The following is an 18815-nucleotide window of genomic DNA, read 5'->3' as shown; positions in this document are numbered from 1 at the left end:
GGCCAAACCATTAGCATGGTTTTCGTAACTTTGTACATTGACTGTCAAAGTGAACACCTGGAAACCATCAAACTCAAGTAATAAAATATTGTTAAAAACCTGTGAAGAATTAGGCCTTTGCCAACTAGCACAATCCCAGAAACAACCGAGCACATATTTAAAAACAATGCAACATCCCTAAAAAGAGACAATTCTTTGATATAATATCTATCGATTCATGTGTTGATGTTGTTTATTTTTGCTCTATTAACCTGTGCTAATTTTGTGCCAATCAATGTAAAAAGGATAACATTTTATTCTGAAACAATTTAATTCTTAGTTCAGAAAGGCTGCAGCCAACTATTTTTGAGATCCTTACCTTAGAGTATACAATGCACAATTTCCAACCAATGATCACAATCACCAATAGGATATCCAAGCCTAGGTTTCCCGTTCACTATTGTAACACTATATAAATTAATGTTAGAATTCAAATAACACCAACCAGAAAGTCTTGGGCTCCAATGCCCTTCCTGATCAACTCGTACCTAAACATTCATTTGCAAGTTCTTGCCCAGATAAGCTTTCAATAGGAGAATCTATTTTAGGAATGGTGTACCGGTCAGTTTTGTATCATACTGAGGTAGCAGCATATAAAGAGGTAACTCTGTCAATTCCAACATTATGCATACCCTGTGAAAGAGAGAGATATATTCTTATGTAGACTCCAGGGGAATTATTCATGAGCAAATCCTTTGCGTAGTAAAAAGTATTAAAAGTATGGTGAATTGTAACAGGGACAGCAACAGAATGCATTTTCAACAAAATGTCAGCATTACCTCTGAAATACAGGAGACACTTCAATACCAAAATGTAACTGTAAAAAGAGTAGTTTACCTTTGCTTTACGTTCTTTCCTCTCCCACCATTCATCAAAAGTCCTAAAAGCCACCATCTCAACCATTTTGCGATTCAAGTCTCGCTTCATTATGTTTTTAAGTTCCTTCATGACCACCAGCAGGACTCCATCAATGGTGGCTTTGTGAGGATCCTCCTTCTTGACTTCATACCCAGGTGGTGGGACGGTGGGATCAAACTTTGGCAACGGAGTCCATTGCTGACCATGAGCAAGACTTGAATTGATAAGATATGGGCGGTACGGTTGCATATTTCCAAACTGCAAGTTCATTCCACCAGCTATGAAAGGTGGGTAAGGAGAAGGCCCTTGACCTTGCATCATACGGCTCAGCATCTGAGTCTGCATCTGAAAGGACATCTGCATGCTCCCCCATTGATTGCCTATGCAGTTCATTAGGTCCATGGACATCAATGGATACATGCTGGGAGGGAATGGATGAAGGTGGGGAAGCAGGGGAGGGGGAGGTGGTGGCGGTGGTGGAGGAGGTGGCGGCGGCGGAGGGGGTGGAGGTGGCACACCAGGAGGGCACAAGTCTGGACGAGAAGGAAGTGGAGGAGGTGGAACAGCAACAGTGGGATGGGTTGGAGGAGGTGGGGGAGGGGGAGGAAGAGGTGGCGGCAATGGAAATCCAGTTTGAGGTGGTGGGGGTAGTGGATGGAATCCCGGTGGTGGTATGGGTATAGCAGAAGCAGAGGAGCTGACCACAATTGTTTCTGTACACTCTGCACTGGTTATTGGACTTGTATTTGCTTCGTCATCTGATATCTCCATGTCTTCCCCTGATGACTGTTGGCTCTGTTGAAACAAGGAAATTAAAATAATTTTAATAATCGTGCATTCTAACACAAAACTAAAGTAAAATTATATAACCTTTAAATTATCAAGTTATGTATCTTGTACTGAAATGGGAATTATCATTGTTTAACTGAACATGATATAAAATGTAAATTCTTGAACTGAAAACAGTAATACTTGTTATGGTATGCTTGATCTCAAATGAGAAATTTGCAGGAATTGTTTACAACTTTTGTATAACTTCTAAAAATAGTCCTCTCAAATGTTTCCACTTCATCGCAGTCTTTATTTTACCTCCCACATACAGACTTGGGACTATATTGTTGTTCCATCACTATTGCTGGAACTGCCTTCCTAACAGCACATGGTGAGCATAACTACACCACGCGGACTGTAGCAGTCCAAAAAACCTTCCCAAAAGCAATTAGGGATGGACAACAATGTCCACAGCGCACAATTTTTTTTAAAAAAAAGGTATTGCTTGGTTTACATTTTGTAATGTTTAGTACTGATTGTCTAATAAGGAAATGTCATATTTCTATTTGGGAAGCTTTGAGGAACTTAACAAGAATGAAACAACTTGGCAGGAAACAGCGGCATTAATATTAATGTGGACCTCATTAAACTTCAGACTGGGAGAAGAAAGATACACAAAGTCAACGTCTCATAGCCTCATGGCTTCCAATACAGCACGTTTGCTGAGGACCAAGAAAGATTTTATGTTAACCAGTAAATGAAACTTGTGTTAGAGCTTGTACTGCTTTATTTTAATAAAATAACAGAATCAATAATGGGATTGAAGCAGATATCTAATACTCAGCATCACATTCAGTTCTGAGTATTTATTAACAGTGCACAGCACTATTGAAACTAATTTAAAACTGTATTCGGCTTACATATTGTACAATGATTTATGGAGAGCTTTGGACATTTTCACATAGAAAATGTTTCTCTCTCACATCCTCTGACTTGTGCAATTATATATTGTGAAATTCATGTTCAAATCTTGGATGTGATTCAATCACTAAGTTCCCAAAGTGTTAAATGGGGTAGATTTTGACTTTGTACAATTGCATCCAGTTTTGCCTCGCTCCCAACCTTTATTGCCAGCAAAGCCAATAACAAAACAGATTTATTAATGGGGACTTTTGACTTGACGATCACTGAGGTGCGTACAATGGTGCCATATACAAAATGAACATTCCTGCTGATAAATGCAAAGTCATTTGCTACCAAATAAACCTGTTGGACTTTAACCTGGTGTTGTTAAACTTCTTACTGTGATAAATGCAAATACACGTCAGCTAGTTAGGACACAAGACTATATACAGCCCACAGTACAGAATTCGCAATAATCAATGGGAACATTTAGTGGGAGGCACAGTGGCACAATGGTTAGCACTGCTGCCTCTCAGCTCCAGGGACCCAGGTTCAATTCCAGCCTTGGATGACTGTCTGTGTGTCTGCAGGGTTTCCTCCGGGTGCTTCGGTTTGATCCCACAGTCCAAAGATGTGCAGATTAGGTGGATTGGCCATGCTAAATTGCCCCTTAGTGTCCCAAGATGTGTAGGTTAGGTAAATGCGTGGGATTAAAGGGGGATGGTGTGTGTGGGCCTGGGTAAGATTCTCTATCCAAGGTTTCTAAGATTCCATGAACATTTGTTCAGGTCTCAATTCATTCACCAAAGATTCTACATGACTGGACACAGGGAAGGCTTGTTCATTCCTGAGTTCCATTTAAGTTTTTATTCCTGTGTTGGTTCATTCTATTCTCTGATTTTAAGATAAAATAAATAAAATCAAAGTAAATTCCATTAGCGTAGGCAGTCACAGTGCACTGCAAGACAGCACGGGATGTCTTAAGAGTTCATCTTAGTGAGAGTTCAGGAACATCGAACAAGCAGCAACTTGTCTCTTTCATTTTGACGAACAGAACTTTAATTTTTTTTAAATTCAAAATTTCTTTTTCAACCCACAATATCCTTGTATATAGTAGAATTTTAATCCAAGGGGGTTATTTTTACCCAATTTTACTCATCAAACTCCTTATAGCAATACTCATACATTTCCAAAAATACACATCAACTCAAGCATCCTCAACATTAAATTCAACCCAACAATATCTTCATGCAAATTTTACAAAATGTCATCTCTCTCTGAGTTATACAGTCCACCGTGTAACAATTGAGGTTTATTTTCTGTGCAACCCGTTATGTGTTTCTCAGTGGAAGAGGTGACCCACCATTGGCCAGCGAAAGGATCTTCTGGTCCTGCCATTGTCAACGGGGTTTCTCATTGAACGCAGCCCTCGTCACCGGGAAGACCATGGCCAGGGTGCACCGTGGGCAGGACTGGATGATTTCACCAGTGTAATTGGAAGATCCTGCCGATGTGATTGGTCAGAAAGTTCTGACCTGTATCTTTACATTTAGGTTAAAATGATAATAGAGTCAGAGTCATAGAGGTTTACAGCATGGAAACAGACCCTTCGGCCCAACTTGTCCATGCCGCCCTGTTTTTTTTAAAACCCCTTAGCTAATCCCAATTGCCTGCATTTGGCCCATATCCCTCTATACCCATCGTACCTATGTAACTGTCTAAATGCTTTTTAAAAGATAAAATTGTACCCGCCTCTACTACTACCTCTGGCAGCTTGTTCCAGACACTCACCACCCTGTGTGTGAAAACATTGACCCTCTGGACACTTTTGTATCTCTCCCCTCTCACCTTAAACCTATGCCCTCTAGTTTTAGACTTCCCTACCTTTGGGAAAAGATATTGACTATCTACCTTGTCTATGCCCTGCATTATTTTATAGGCCTCTATAAGGTTACCCCTCAGCCCCCTACGCTCCAGGGAAAAAAGTCCCAGTCTATTCAGCCTCTCCTAACTCAATCCATCAAGTTCTGGTAGCATCCTAGTAAATCTTTTCTGCACTCTTTCTAGTTTAATAATATCCTTTCTATAATAGGTCGAATTGCACACAGTATTCCAAGTGTGGCCTTACCAATGTCTTGTACAACTTCATCAAGGCGTCCCAACTCCTGTATTCAATGTTCTGACGGATGAAACCAAGCATGCCGAATGCCTTCTTCACCACTCTCTCCACCTGTGACTCCACTTTCAAGGAGCTATGAACATGTACCCCAAGATCTCTTTGTTCTGTAACTCTCCCCAACGCCCTACCATTAACTGAGTAAGTCCTGCCCTGGTTCAATCTACCAAAATGCATCACCTCGCATTTGTCTAAATTGAACTCCATCTGCCATTCGTCAGCCCACTGGCCCAATTGGTCAAGATCCCGTTGCAATTGGAGATAGCTTTCTTCACTGTCCACTATGCCACCAATCTTGGTGTCATCTGCAAACTTACTAACGATGCCTCCTATATTCTCATCCAAATCTTATATTAATCTTATATTAATGATAAGAGTGATAAAAGTCCGGCTTCTCATTAGGCAGGAGAAGTCAAGGGGCCTGTTGAGTAAAGTACAAAGTTCTCATTCCTGGGAACAGAAGAAAAGGGCAGCTGTGCTTACAGTTCAGAAACCTGCTGGCCCCAAACATTTGGACAGAAGAAGAAAGGAAAGGAGTGTAAACGAACAGCAGTTGGTGTGGTTCGTAGAGAGAGGAAGCTGCAGGTTCTTTGTGTACAACCAAAACCAGAGCGGGAGGGAGACTGTCTTCAGCTGAAGAGATGTATTCTGCAGTCATCTAAGGAATGTAAGAGATTTGTCATGACCGGGATGGGATGGGATGGAGCAGGCTTTACTGCTGGCAATGGATTTGGGAATCTCTGACAACTGAGGAAAGCATCAAAGCACCTGCAGACAGTCACTCAAATTTACTGCTTGGTAAAACAGGACAACATGAATCCTCTGGAAGTTGGAAGTGACTGTGAAGCGTTTGCTAAAAGGACTGTGGAGAGGGCAATGTGGGATAAGTATAAAAGAGGAACATTCTTTTCCGTAGTTTAAAGTATAAGATGCCTTAAAAAGGTGTTTAATTAGTGTTTTTTGTCATTTGTTTTATGCAAATCTTAAAACGTCAAATCTTGTATCATCATTTTCAGCTATTAACTGGCAGTTTGGATCTCTTTTTAAACGTTTTCAGCCTCTACGGGGATTGTAAATACTATAATTTGAGATCAGCTTTCTTGTGCCTTTCTACCAATGCAGATTGTATTTTCTTTTGAAGTGAGCTCTGGAATCCCAGCCACTCGCCTGCTGTCGGTGTAGGTTGGTGCCAAGCATGGTCTTCACATTCCCTTACCACCATTTCGCAACATGAGGATTTCTCACCTCAAAACCCAAATCATTATCCTAATCCTCAGAAAGATGACATTGTTCCAATGAACCTACTGCAGCAAGAGTTAATTAACAGAAGTGATTATGTAAACAGAAAATACTGATTCTTTGTTTAAAATGCAGCAGAGGAGTAAATTTCAGCCCCGACTATCTTTTCTGGCACTAAGGGCGATATAGCTTATTCCAAGATAATTTATGACTGTAATACAGCTGCCTTTCCCACCGACAGATCTTTTCCCAGTGACATACAAATACACGTTTAAATTGAATACCCTTTTTGTAATCAAAACCTGTGTCTTGTCTATCAAATCCACTCCGTCTGGTCACTTGTGTTGAACAAATCGTACACCAACTGATGGACTAGCGATCAATGCTTTCCATTGATAATATATTTACAAAGATCACCAGCAGACAACTGGTTCTGTGTACAGATCACCTAATTACTTCCAGGCAACTGCTGTGTCCAGTTTACAGTGCGTAAAAACTGTGAACTTTGCTGATTAATCTAACTAATTTAAACAAAACATGGCACTGCGGTAATACAAGGAGCTCATCAGTGATCAAAATACCAGGAGGTTTCTCCATTACCAAGTATTATGCAATAAGATGACAAAGCAAAATCTATCCCTTCTAATTGATGCCAAGTTCATAATCGAGCAATCATGCACAGTTAGAACAGCCCACCCTCATCTCAAGACTAGGATCATGTTATTCCAGTTGACAGAGAAATGTGCACGGTAATAACCATTGGCCTCTGGTATTCGTGAGCACCGGGGGAAGGGGGCTCATTAAGACATTTTTGTTCCATTTCTGCCTGGCAAACAGCCTAATTAGCAACCTGCCCAGCAATGAAGGGCAACAGGGTGGCAGAGCGGTTAGCACTACTGCCTTACAGTGCCAGGACTGGGTTCGATTCCTGGCTTGGGTCACTGTCTGTGCAGAGTCTGCATATTCTCCCCGTGTCTGCATGGGTTTCCTCCGCGTGCTGAGGTTTCCTCCCACAGTCTGAAAGACGCGCTGGTTAGGTGCATTGATTTGATTTTTTAAAAATTTGATTTATTACTGTCACATGTATTAACATAGTGAAAAGTATTGTTTCTTGCGCGCTATACAAACAAAACATACCGTTCATAGAGAAGGAAACGAGAGAATGCAGAATGTAGTGTTACAGTCATAGCTAGGGTGTAGAGAAAGATCAACTTAATGTGAGGTAGGACCATTCAAAAGTCTGATGGCAGCAGGGAAGAAGCTATTCTTGAGTCGGTTGGTACGTGACCTCAGACTTTTGTATCTTTTTCCCGAAGGAAGAAGGTGGAAGAGAGAATGTCCGGGGTGCGTGGGGTCCTTAATTATGCTGGCTGCTTTGCCAAGGCAGCAGGAAGTGTAGACAGAGTCAATGGATGGGGGGCTGGTTTGCGTGATGGATTGGGCTACATTCACGAATTTTTGTAGTTCCTTGCGGTCTTGCGCAGAGTAGGAGCCATACCAAGCTGTGATTACAACCAGAAAGAATGCTTTCTATGGTGCATTTGTAAAAGTCGGTGAGAGTTGTAGCTGACATGTCAAATTTCCTTAGTCTTCTGAGAAAGTAGAGGCATTGGTGGGCTTTCTTAACTATAGTGTTGGCATGGGGGGACCAGGACAGGTTGTTGGTGATCTGGACACCTAAAAACTTGAAACTCTTGACCCTTTCTACTTTGTCCCCATTGATGTAGACAGGGGCATGTTCTCCTTTACGCTTCCTGAAGTCGATGACAATCTCCTTTGTTTTGTTGACATTGAGAGAGGGGTTATTGTTGCCACACCAGTTCACCAGATTCTCTATCTCATTCCTGTACTCTGTCTTGTCATTGTTTGAGATCCGACCCATTAGAGTGGTGTCGTCAGCAAACTTGAAAATCGAATTGGAGGGGAATTTGACCGCACAGTCATAGGTGTATAAGGAGTATAGTAGGGGTCTGAGAACACAGCCTTGTGGGGCACCAGTGTTGAGGATGATCGTGGAGGGGATGTTGTTGCCTATTCTCACTGATTGTGGTCTGTGAGTTAGGAAGTTCAGGATTCTGTCGCAGGGGGAAGTGCCAAGGCCCAGGCCATGGAGTTTGGAGATGAGTTTCGTGGGAATAATGGTGTTGAAGGCTGAGCTGCAGTCAATAAATAGGAGTCTGACATAGGTGTCCTTGTTATCTAGGTGTTCCAGGGTTGAGTGTAGGACCTGGAAAATGGCGTCAGCTGTGGACCTGCTACATCTGCTATGGACCCATTGTTGGCCGTGCCAAATTCTCCCTCAGTGTACCCGAACAGGCACGCTGGAATGTGGCGACTAGGGGGTTTTCACAGTAACTTCATTGCAGAGTAAGACTTGTGATACTAATAAATAAACTTTAAACAAAAGGAATCAACCACAGCATGAGAGTGGTGATCATTGAGGAGGAAAAGAAGCATGACTGAATAGGGGAGGAAAATCAGCAATCAGAAGTGGATGAGGGGGGGGGGGGGGGGTGAGGGGAGAAAGCTGTTGTGGATGGTGGGCAATTGGGAGGTCTTGGGTCAGTGGAAAGTTGACTGTTGGGGCTAAGAGTGGCTGCAGGTTTCCTTTAGAGAAAACAACAAATGGCAGCTTCCTCCAGACACACACTGAACATCCTGCCTGCCCACAATGCATTGGGGTGGGTCAAGTCAAGGCTATTGATTTTCAGTACTTTTTACATTTTTCCTTATAAAATTAATAAAAGCACACATTTTTAAACCCAGTGTAAGATTTTATTGGAATGTCACTTTAAATGGTTGCATTTTTGTGGACAGGGAAAAGTCACTGCTTATACGATCTAGAAAAGTGGCTGTAATTGGAATACTGTGCACCTGGACAGGGAAATGAATGGGGGTTTCAGCACAATCAAATATTCTCTTAATCGGGAAATAATGTTCCAAAATGTTAATTTTGGAGAGTGTGCAATGATGCCGCAGTTTGCATAAAGCTATTGGAATGATTTCAAGGTGAAATCCTCAAAAGTTTCTGATGGGCGAGCCAGAAGAAAAACAGAGAAGGGCTCGTGTGAAGAGCCACTTTCATTTGGCAAGAAACTTTCTAGAATTTCACTACACCATTCTGCTTTTCTAACACACACCGAGAACATTATCTCCCTTAAATCAGCTGTTGTCACTCAAACAGACATCCAGCAATTACACAGCAGAACTAATTCTTTAGCTCAGATGTCATCCTGCATCAACTAAAATTGGGTTCAGATGATAGATGAAAACAATTGAGATTTTCTGTTATAGTGCATCATGTAATATCACATATGCAATCAAGCTGTTTCCTTCCAATTACTTCCAAGTATCTGTATGATCAAATTAACAGAATAAGAGACTTGTCTTGAAGGGAAAACATTACAAATCTGTAATTATCAACTAGTGATCTAGATAAATAGATTTAAAGTTTATTTATTGGTGTCACAAGTCAGCTTACATTAACACTGCACTGAAGTTACTGTGAAAATACCATAGTCGCCACACTTCGGCGCCTGTTCAGGTAACTAAGGAAGAATTTTGCATAGCCAATGCACTTAACCAGCACGTCTTTCAGACTGTGGGAGGAAACCGGAGCACCCGGAGGAAATCCACGCAGACACGGGGAAAACGTGCAGACTCTGCACAGACAGTGACCCAAGCCAAAATCAAACCCGGATCCCTGGTGAGGCAGCAGTGCTAACCATTGTACCACCCAACTAAATTTCTAGTCAAAATTGTTAGTACTAAAACAGTTGGAGTTGAGTAATGGAGGTTTTAAATTCAGAATGGTACAGCACAGAGGAATTAGATTTGACGTCACGCGCAGTGACGGCATGTCATATTCTCAACTTTTAAGATACAATGTGGATTCTTTGAAATTAGCTTCTGCTTTTTAAAAATTAATTATATCCTTCTGCAAAAACTTTTTGTCCTTTCTGCTCAGCCATAGAAATGACTTATATCCTTGGAAAATGATTAAAATGTAAATATGCATGAGTGCAGGGCTATTCCATGAAAATATATTCAGAATGCCACTGGTGGAATTTACAGATCCAATTTTCAGGGTATTTACCAAAACTCAAATTCAATGGTCATTCCAGACTCGGTATCTGCGAACTCTAAACTTTACAGAGGTGTGGAGAAACTAGTTTATCACATGCAGATATAAATTGCCACCATTCATCTCCCATTGTGGAGCAATGGCTTCTAACTTTGAATCATTTGTGTGGACAATGAAGTATTGATAATGTGATCACATGATTGAAACTGACCTCTTATTATTCCAATGACCAGCCAGGGGCAAATTGAACTGAAGACCAACAGGTTACAAGAGGGACCATCCTCCAACAAGAAGAAAGGCACCCTGTCTAATTAAATCATTCAACCCAGGTCATGAGAAAGGGGCTAATTTATTTTCACCTGCAAAGATTAATCTCTCCAGAAACTCGGAGTCCATGTGGAACCAAGTAGCTTTCAACTTCCATTTTTATCTTCAAAGTACCTCAAAAGAAAGCTTATCAGGTCTGCAACATTTGCAACTTAAAGGATTTGCTTTTTTGTTATTCTGTTAAAAACCTAAGTGCATGCTTTGACTCCAGAATTAATCTTTACTGGAGTGTACTTATCTGTGCGCCTGAGGGAATGAGTGCTCTCATTGTTTTTACATATTGGGGTATGTGAATAAACATTTATCTTCTAATTTTATTTAAAGTTAACAGAAATCCTGCTTCTTGTCTATTATGAAAAGTCACAACATTCAAAAAGGATTTTTAAAACACTCCCTCTAAAACACACATCTTGTGGCAGACAATCCAGAGATGAAGGAGGAAAAAAGGACCTGGGTTCGATTCCCGGCTTGGGTCACTGTCTGTGTGGAGTTTGCACATTCTCCTCATGTCTGTGTGGGTTTCCTCCGGGTGCTCCAGTTTCCTCCCACAGTCCAAAGATGTGCAGGTTAGGTTGATTGGCCATGCTAAAATTGCCCCTTAGTGTCCTGAGATGCGTAGGTTAGAGGGATTAGTGGGTAAAATATGTAGGGATATGGTGGTAGGGCCTGGGTGGGATTGTGGTCGGTGCAGACTCGATGGGCCAAATGGCCTCTTTCTGTACTGTAGGATTTCTATGATTCTATGAAAAGTTACCCTTGCCAGCCCTCCTGATACTTAGCACACTGTTGATTCTCTGGGATAATTTTTCCCGTTGTCAGAATTCCCAACACTTTCCATCGCTACTGCAATACCTTTGTCAGTTAAAAAGATGATCTTATTGGCCACCTATTGAAAACTACAACAAAGGTGGACCTTTTTCCTTGAGATAAGGGCCCCATATCTTTGGACATCTGTTCTAAGCAATGGCTAAGAACTGATGGAAACTCACTGCCATAAATTATGTTGGGTTAAATATTTGGCTTTAGAATCAAACCAACAATTGCATCAAGGTGAGAAGACATTGTGTTCATAGATTTGAATTTCACATTTTAAGTGTTGAATGGCATTCAAAATGAAAATATAGGGCTACATAGATCAACACTATGCAGTTGAAATTCACCTACAAATTATGTGACAATCAAAAGGGGTAAATGCTACACTAACAAGCAATCCCTCCACCAAATTTCAAGAATAAATTATGCTTAGAAGTGTTTATTGGACAGAAAGAAATGACAGATATTCAACCCCAATCATAGTGATAGAAAATGTTTCTAGTTAGTAAAAGAATACAATTCCTGTCATGGTAGTTGCTGTTCTATTCATAACTCACCCTCAGGTGGCAGGCTACATTAAAGAAACACTATAGCTGATAAGTACTTCGGTTTTTCCTAATAAATTCTTATGGTATAAAAATCACACATTCTCTGTATTCTATACAATTCTATGTAATAATAGAAGAAAGTGAATATCATCTTCCAGCTTCCTCACGTTAAGATACAATCTTCAAAAGCTCACTAAGTTACACACAGCACCCCACCAGGTGTCAGATCCATTCCTTAGATCGAAGCATAAGTAACTTACAAACAGAGTAGTACATTTACAAACTGAGCAGCTGACGATATGTTCTAAAATTATTTAGTCTCTTAATTCCTCTTGAAACTAGAAACCTTTGCATCATTTAGCTTCCAACATACAAGGAGCTTCAATCGTTTTAAACATTTGTGAAGTTGTTCACATTTCAATAGGTTTTAAAATAAAATAATGCTCATTACAACTTCAGAGATTTACAACTCAATTTCCTCTACACAATTGGGAAGAGTGCTGCATTGTGCATGCACAGTGCTGCATTTCTCGTACCCACTGCACCCTATGTGCTTCTTCCATAAATCATTAAATATATCCAGAGACTGGCTGGGCAACAAAGACTTGCTCAATCCTAGCTCCAATGCCTGAATAGCCTGCTGGAAACGTGTGTGCTTATGTTGTGTAAGGACTTGGCTATATTGCCAAGGAAATTGAATAATCTGCCAATATTCACACTTAGGGCTCACACCCGAATTTTCCGATGAGTGGTATTCACTGCTCCGACTCTTCAGTGTCACAACTCTGCTCTGCTCTGCATTTCTGGCCGGGTCTTCCAATACCGCTCCTTCAGAAATGCGCAGCGGTCTTCCATTGAGCTGCTTCCTCGCTGTGCTGGATCATTGGGGAAGGCCAAGTCACACCCACCTTTTACAGCATTAGCTGCTGTATTCTGGTATAGTGCTCATTAAGACACTGAGAAGCTTTGGGTAATTTTAAACAGCTTTTCAGTGTTTTAGTGAATGAGCGTGAGTGAATAGGTGATGGGTAAGTGTGCAGGTGTGTAAGTGGGTTGGGTGGGTGAGGTAAACAGGAAGGGGGGGCAGCTTGGTTGGGACGAGAGGGATGGGGGTGGAATTTAGGCAGTGGGGGCTAGACAGGTCAGGGGGAATTTGGGGGTCAGTAGACTAGTTGGAGGTGTCAGTTATATCGTAACCCAGTAGTTGGACTAGGGTTTTTCTAACATTTTCTGGGTAACTATCCAGGTAAGGATGTCAGAACTGTCTGAAGTCTGACTGTTAACTCAGAGCTGGAGACGTTTTTGGAGGGGAACCTTCCGAGGCATTTCCCCTAATGTTGCTACAACGAGACTTGCACAGGGTCCCAAAGTGCACCCTGGTGAGTGCTTTGGAGACTGGAAGATCTGTCATTCAAGGTAAATTTTGTTAGCTAACTCAGTGTGCTAATTAAATAAGCCTTCTATGTGTGCTGAAAGGAGATGGATAATGCACAAAGTACCTTCAATAAGCAAAGTTCACACAAAGAACAAAGAACAATACAGCACAGGAACAGGCCCTTCGGCCCTCCAAGCCCGTGCCGCTCCCTGGTCCAAACGAGACCATTCTTTTGTATCCCTCCATTCCCACTCCGTTCATGTGGCTATCTAGATAAGTCTTAAACGTTCCCAGTGTGTCCGCCTCCACCACCTTGCCTGGCAGCGCATTCCAGGCCCCCACCACCCTCTGTGTAAAATATGTCCTTCTGATATCTGTGTTAAACCTCCCCCTCTTCACCTTGAACCTATGACCCCTCGTGAACGTCACCACCGACCTGGGGAAAAGCTTCCCACCGTTCACCCTATCTATGCCTTTCATAATTTTATACACCTCTATTAAGTCTCCCCTCACCCTCCGTCTTCCCAGGGAGAACAACCCCAGTTTACCCAATCTCTCCTCATAACTAAGCCCCTCCATACCAGACAACATCCTGGTAAACCTCCTCTGTACTCTCTCCAAAGCCTCCACGTCCTTCTGGTAGTGTGGCGACCAGAACTGGACGCAGTATTCCAAATGCGGCCGAACCAACGTTCTATACAACTGCAACATCAGACCCCAACTTTTATACATTTAAGAACAAGTTAGCGTAAAGCCAGGTCAACATTAAAAATAATCACAGAGTACAATGTTAGTTTACATCCCATCTTGAGATTTACGGGTGGCATGGTAGCACACTGCTGCCTCACAGCCGTCAGGGACCCAGGTTCGATTCCCGGCTTGGTTCACTGTCTGTGTGGAGTTTGCACATTTTCCCCAGGTTTCCTCCGGGTGCTCCAGTTTCCTCCCACATTCCAAAAATATGCAGGTTAGGTGGATTGGCCATGCTGAATTGCCCCTTAGTGTCAGGGAGACTAGCTAGGATAAATGCATGGGATTAAGGGGATAGGGCCTGGGTGGGACTGTGGTCGGTGCAGACTCAATGTGCTGAATGGCCTCCTTCTGCACTGTAGGATTCTGTGATTCTACGTTCAGCGCTAAAGTGATATCAGTGCAGTTTCTGGTTTGGCAATTGTTAGAATTGCACAGAAACAAAGTGAGTGAGTGAAGGAGCAGCTAGAACAGACATAATTTCTTGCAGAAGTGGATGGTGAAAAATACAGAAAATAATAATCAACGCAGTATTCATCACTGAGTGTGTTTGAGAAGTGGGGTAAAAAGAGTGCTCTTCTGACAATGATGATAATCACATACTGTCTCGTAATAACCTGTAGACCAAACTACGACATTCAGCTGACACCAAAATGAAGAGTGAAGCTTAAGTGGGGTAACATGCCCAAAATTAGGTTAAGTCCTTTGACTCACTCCTGAATGATTATTTCAGATACAGTCGAGTGTATGCAACCTAGTTTTTATATTGTTGTGTTGTGGATGTGTTAAGTTGGCAGTAATGAGTTGGAGGCGGCGTGATTGGAGTGGCACAGTGGTTCGCACTGCTGCTTCACAGCGCCAGGGTTCCGGGTTCGATTCCAGCCTTGGGTCACCGTCTATGTGGAGTCTGCACATTCCCCCCATGTCTGCGTGGATTTGCTCTAGTGCTCCGGTTTCCTCCCACATTCCAGAGAGGTGCCAGTTAGGTGGATTGACTATTTTGGTGTCCCAAAATGTGTAGGTTAGGGGAATTAGTGGGGTAAATACATGGGGTTGCGCGGACAGGGCCTGGATAAGATGCTCTGTGGAAGGGGCAGTGCAGATGCAATGGGCTGACTGGTCTCCTTCTGCACTGCAGGAGTTCTATAATTTGGTGTTGTACACAGTACCACTAGATGGGGTCTGTACAGTTCAATAAAGTAAGAGTTTTAACAACACCAGGTTAAAGTCCAACAGGTTTATTTGGTAGCAAATGCCATTCGCTTTCGGAGCGCTGTTCCTTCGTCAGATGGAGTGGATATCTGCTGTCAAACAGGGCATACAGAGACACAAAATCATCGACACGGATGCCATCATCCCACGAATGTGTGCGGAACTTGGCTATCGGTTTCTGCTCGGCGACTCTGCGCTGTCGTGTGTCGTGGAGGCCGCCTTGGAGAACGCTTGCCCGAGGATCAGAGACTGAATGCCCGTGACCGCTGAGGCGCTCCCCCACAGGAAGAGAACCGTCTCGCCTGGTGATTGTCGAGCAATGTTCATTCATCCATTGTCATAGCGTCTGCATGGTTTCCCCAATGTACCATGCCTCAGGACATAATTTCCTGCAGCGTATCAGGTGGACAGCGTTGGCTGAGTTGCAAGAGTATGTACTGTGTACCTGGTGGATGGTGTTCTCACGTGGGATGATGGCATCCGTGTCGATGATTTTGTGTCCCTGTATGCCCTGTTTGAGAGCAGATATCCACTCCATCTGATGAAGGAGCAGCGCTCCGAAAGATAATGGCATTTGCTACCAAATAAACCTGTTGGACTTTAACCTGGTGTTGTTAAAACTCTTACTGTATTTACCCCAGTCCAACGCCGGCATCTCCACATCAGTTCAATAAAGCACAGATTTTAAAGCCTATTGATGAGAATGTGGAACCCGCTACCACACAGTAATTCAGGCAACTAGCACAGATGCATGTTAAGAGAAAGCTTGACATGTACACAAAGTACAGAAGGATATGCAAGTAAAGTTAGATGAGATAAGATAGCAGGAAGCTCACAAGAAGCATAAACACCAGCACAGACTGGTTGAGTCGGTTGGCTTATTGCTGAGCTTATAATTTCTTTGTAATTCAATGTAACATGCCAGTTGCATGTTTTACCTGCAATGACTTCTCTTTATTTTCACACTTTTTAATGCATCTTAGATCAAGTTTCAGTTGAATAGTACTCAATACTACCAAGTTGTCACAGAGTGTAACTACATGAAAATCTTTATTGTATACGCTAATAAATATCCCATGGAATTAGTTTGTGTTCTGTTTCATAATAACTAGTGGCAACTTCAATCTGAAACATATAGGCTGGAATTATCCAGTGCCGTTACGTTCTCCAAGGCGGCCTTCACGACACACGACAGCGCAGAGTCGCTGAGCAGAAACTGATAGCCAAGTTCCGCACACATGAGGACGGCCTAAACCGGGATCTTGGGTTCATGTCACACTATCTGTAACCCCCACAGCTTGTCTGGATTTGCAGAATCTCACTGGCTGTCCTGTCTGGAGACAGTACACATCTCTTTAACCTGTGCTTAATGCTCCCTCCACTCACATTGTTTGTACCTTTAAGACTTGATTATCTGTAAAGACTGCATTCCAATCATTATTCTGTAAATTGAGTTTGTGTCTCTGTATGCCCTGTTTGTGAGCATTTCACCACTCCACCTGATGAAGAGACAGCCTGTTCCGAAAGCTAATGGCATTTGCTACCAAATAAACCTGTTGGACTTTAACCTGGTGTTGTTAAACTTCTTACTGTGTTACAAGTGAGGACAGAGAATTTGGCGCTCAGTCAGCCTCTGTTCAATGCAGTGGGCCAGAGAATCCCACCGGGGTGAACGACAGGAAAATTCCGGCCATAGAAATTGATAAATGAAACATATCCCAAGCAATGGGAGGAGAGATTAAGAGGGGTGTCAAAAGACCGTGTCTGCGTGGGTTTCCTGCAGGTGCTCCGGTTTCCTTCCACAGTCCAAAGACTTGCAGGTTAGGTGGACTCATAGAAATCATAGAAACCCTACAGTACAGAAGGAGGCCCTTCGGCCCATCGAGTCTGCACCGACCACAATCCCACCCAGGCCCTACCCCCATATCCCTACATATTTTACCCACTAATCCCTCTAACCTACACATCTCAGGACACTAAGGGCAATTTTAGCATAGCCAATCAACCTAACCCGCACATCTTTGGACTGTGGGAGGAAACTGGAGCACCCGGAGGAAACCCACGCAGACACGAGGAGAATGTGCAAACTCCACACAGACAGTGACCCAAGCCGGGAATCGAACCCAGGTCCCTGGAGCTGTGAAGCAGCAGTGCTAACCACTGTGCTACCGTGCCGCCCCGTACTGGCCATGGTAAATTGCCCCTTAGTGTCCCAAGATGTGTAGGTTAGGGGGATTAGCGGGATAAAAAGTGGGGTTACAGGGATAGGACTTGGGTGCGTTGCTCTTTCGGAGAGTTGGTGCAGACTCGATGGGCAGAATGGTCTTCTTCTGCACTGTTAGGGATTCTATGAAATCTATAACTGGTCAAAATGATTTGCTTCAAGAATGTTTTCAGAAATAGTCAGCGCTGGCAAGGCAGAAAAGGATAACACTTGGGTAACACTAAGCCATTCAGACCAAAAGATCCCAGATCCAGTTCTCAGTCTGCAGTCTGGTCGGTGGCAGGCTAGCACAACTACTGATCCCATCAGCCTTGGGTGAGGAAGGGGAAAATTACATAGGGATCACAATCCTAAGCACAAAACCTAGCTACAGCAAGTGCCCACACCCAAGTGTCAGCTGAAAATAGTATCTGTATCAATAATGTACCTCCCACAGTCAAATAACTACTATGTATATTTAACATGGTCACTTGGACAAAGGGACTGGAGCTCTAGGCAATGACACCAAACCCAACCAGGAATCAATATCTTCAGCTGCAGATAAATTGAAGGGGAAAGAAAATTAAAATTTGAGGTAGAATTATGGTGTTCTGAGCTGCACAGTCCTATGATTGCTTTGACTTTTGATACTATGATCGGAATTGCATGCAAATACTTAACAATTTAGAGAAAACTTTACAGATATCAGAAGCAGTTGATATAACTGAAATCAAGCTGGGAGGAGAGTTTTGCTCAGGGTCGCATGTCATTTGTCCCTTAGCTAGATGTAGATAGCTGCTTGCAGATCAGTACTGAAGCAAGGTGAGGTGGCAAGGGAGAAAATGGTAGCCCATCCACATTAACATCAAGCCATACAGGTCAGAAGGTCCCTGGTTCAATTTTCAGTCTGCAATTAGCTGACATTAGACAGGTGAGCACACGCAACATCCTCGGGGCGAGGAATGGGAAGAAAAATAGCCAGGCTCCAAGTCCTAATCACTAACTCCAGCCAGAAATGTCATTCCTGTCATCCAGAGCACCAAACACTCCTGCCAAGTGAAGCAGCAATGTACTGCATTTCTTACAATGTGAGCAGCAAATACAGTTTACTACAATGTGTTCTCTTCTACACTGGGGAGACCAAGCATAGATTGGCTGATTCGAGAAACATGACCAAGCCTGCCCGTTTAATTGCAACCTCCACTTCCACTCCCTGACATCTCTGCCCTTGGCCTCTGACAATGTTCTAATGAAGCTCAATGTTAGTGCAAGGAACAGTACCTCATCTTTTCCATTGTAGACTGTTAGAGGCTTCTAAGTTCAATACCAAGTTCAACAATTACAGATCAGAAACATCGCTCCCATTCTTTCGGAGAGCAGTTACTGGCACTTATTCAGATATTCTCATTTCCACCTATGTTTTGTTTTTTGTCCTATTACCAGCCAATTTTGCCTTGCACCATCATCCCTTTTGTCATTTAAACTATCCTGCCTTCTGCCCCATCATAAACCTTCCC

General features: G+C 42.8%; 1 protein-coding gene across 2 annotated transcripts in view; it reads right to left on the bottom strand.

Moving 5' to 3' along the window:
- The window catches only part of setd1ba (SET domain containing 1B, histone lysine methyltransferase a), a 191686-nt gene that overhangs the window by 96582 nt on the left and 76289 nt on the right, over positions 1–18815 (bottom strand). For both annotated transcript variants that reach the window (XM_078227511.1, XM_078227512.1), the window contains one exon: positions 877–1692. In XM_078227511.1, the coding sequence (XP_078083637.1) occupies positions 877–1692 (816 nt within the window). The remainder of the gene's footprint in view (positions 1–876; positions 1693–18815) is intronic.

The sequence above is a fragment of the Mustelus asterias genome, chromosome 13 (assembly GCF_964213995.1).
Source record: "Mustelus asterias chromosome 13, sMusAst1.hap1.1, whole genome shotgun sequence".
Lineage (NCBI taxonomy): Eukaryota > Metazoa > Chordata > Chondrichthyes > Carcharhiniformes > Triakidae > Mustelus > Mustelus asterias.
This window is presented reverse-complemented; position numbering and strand designations above follow the sequence as displayed.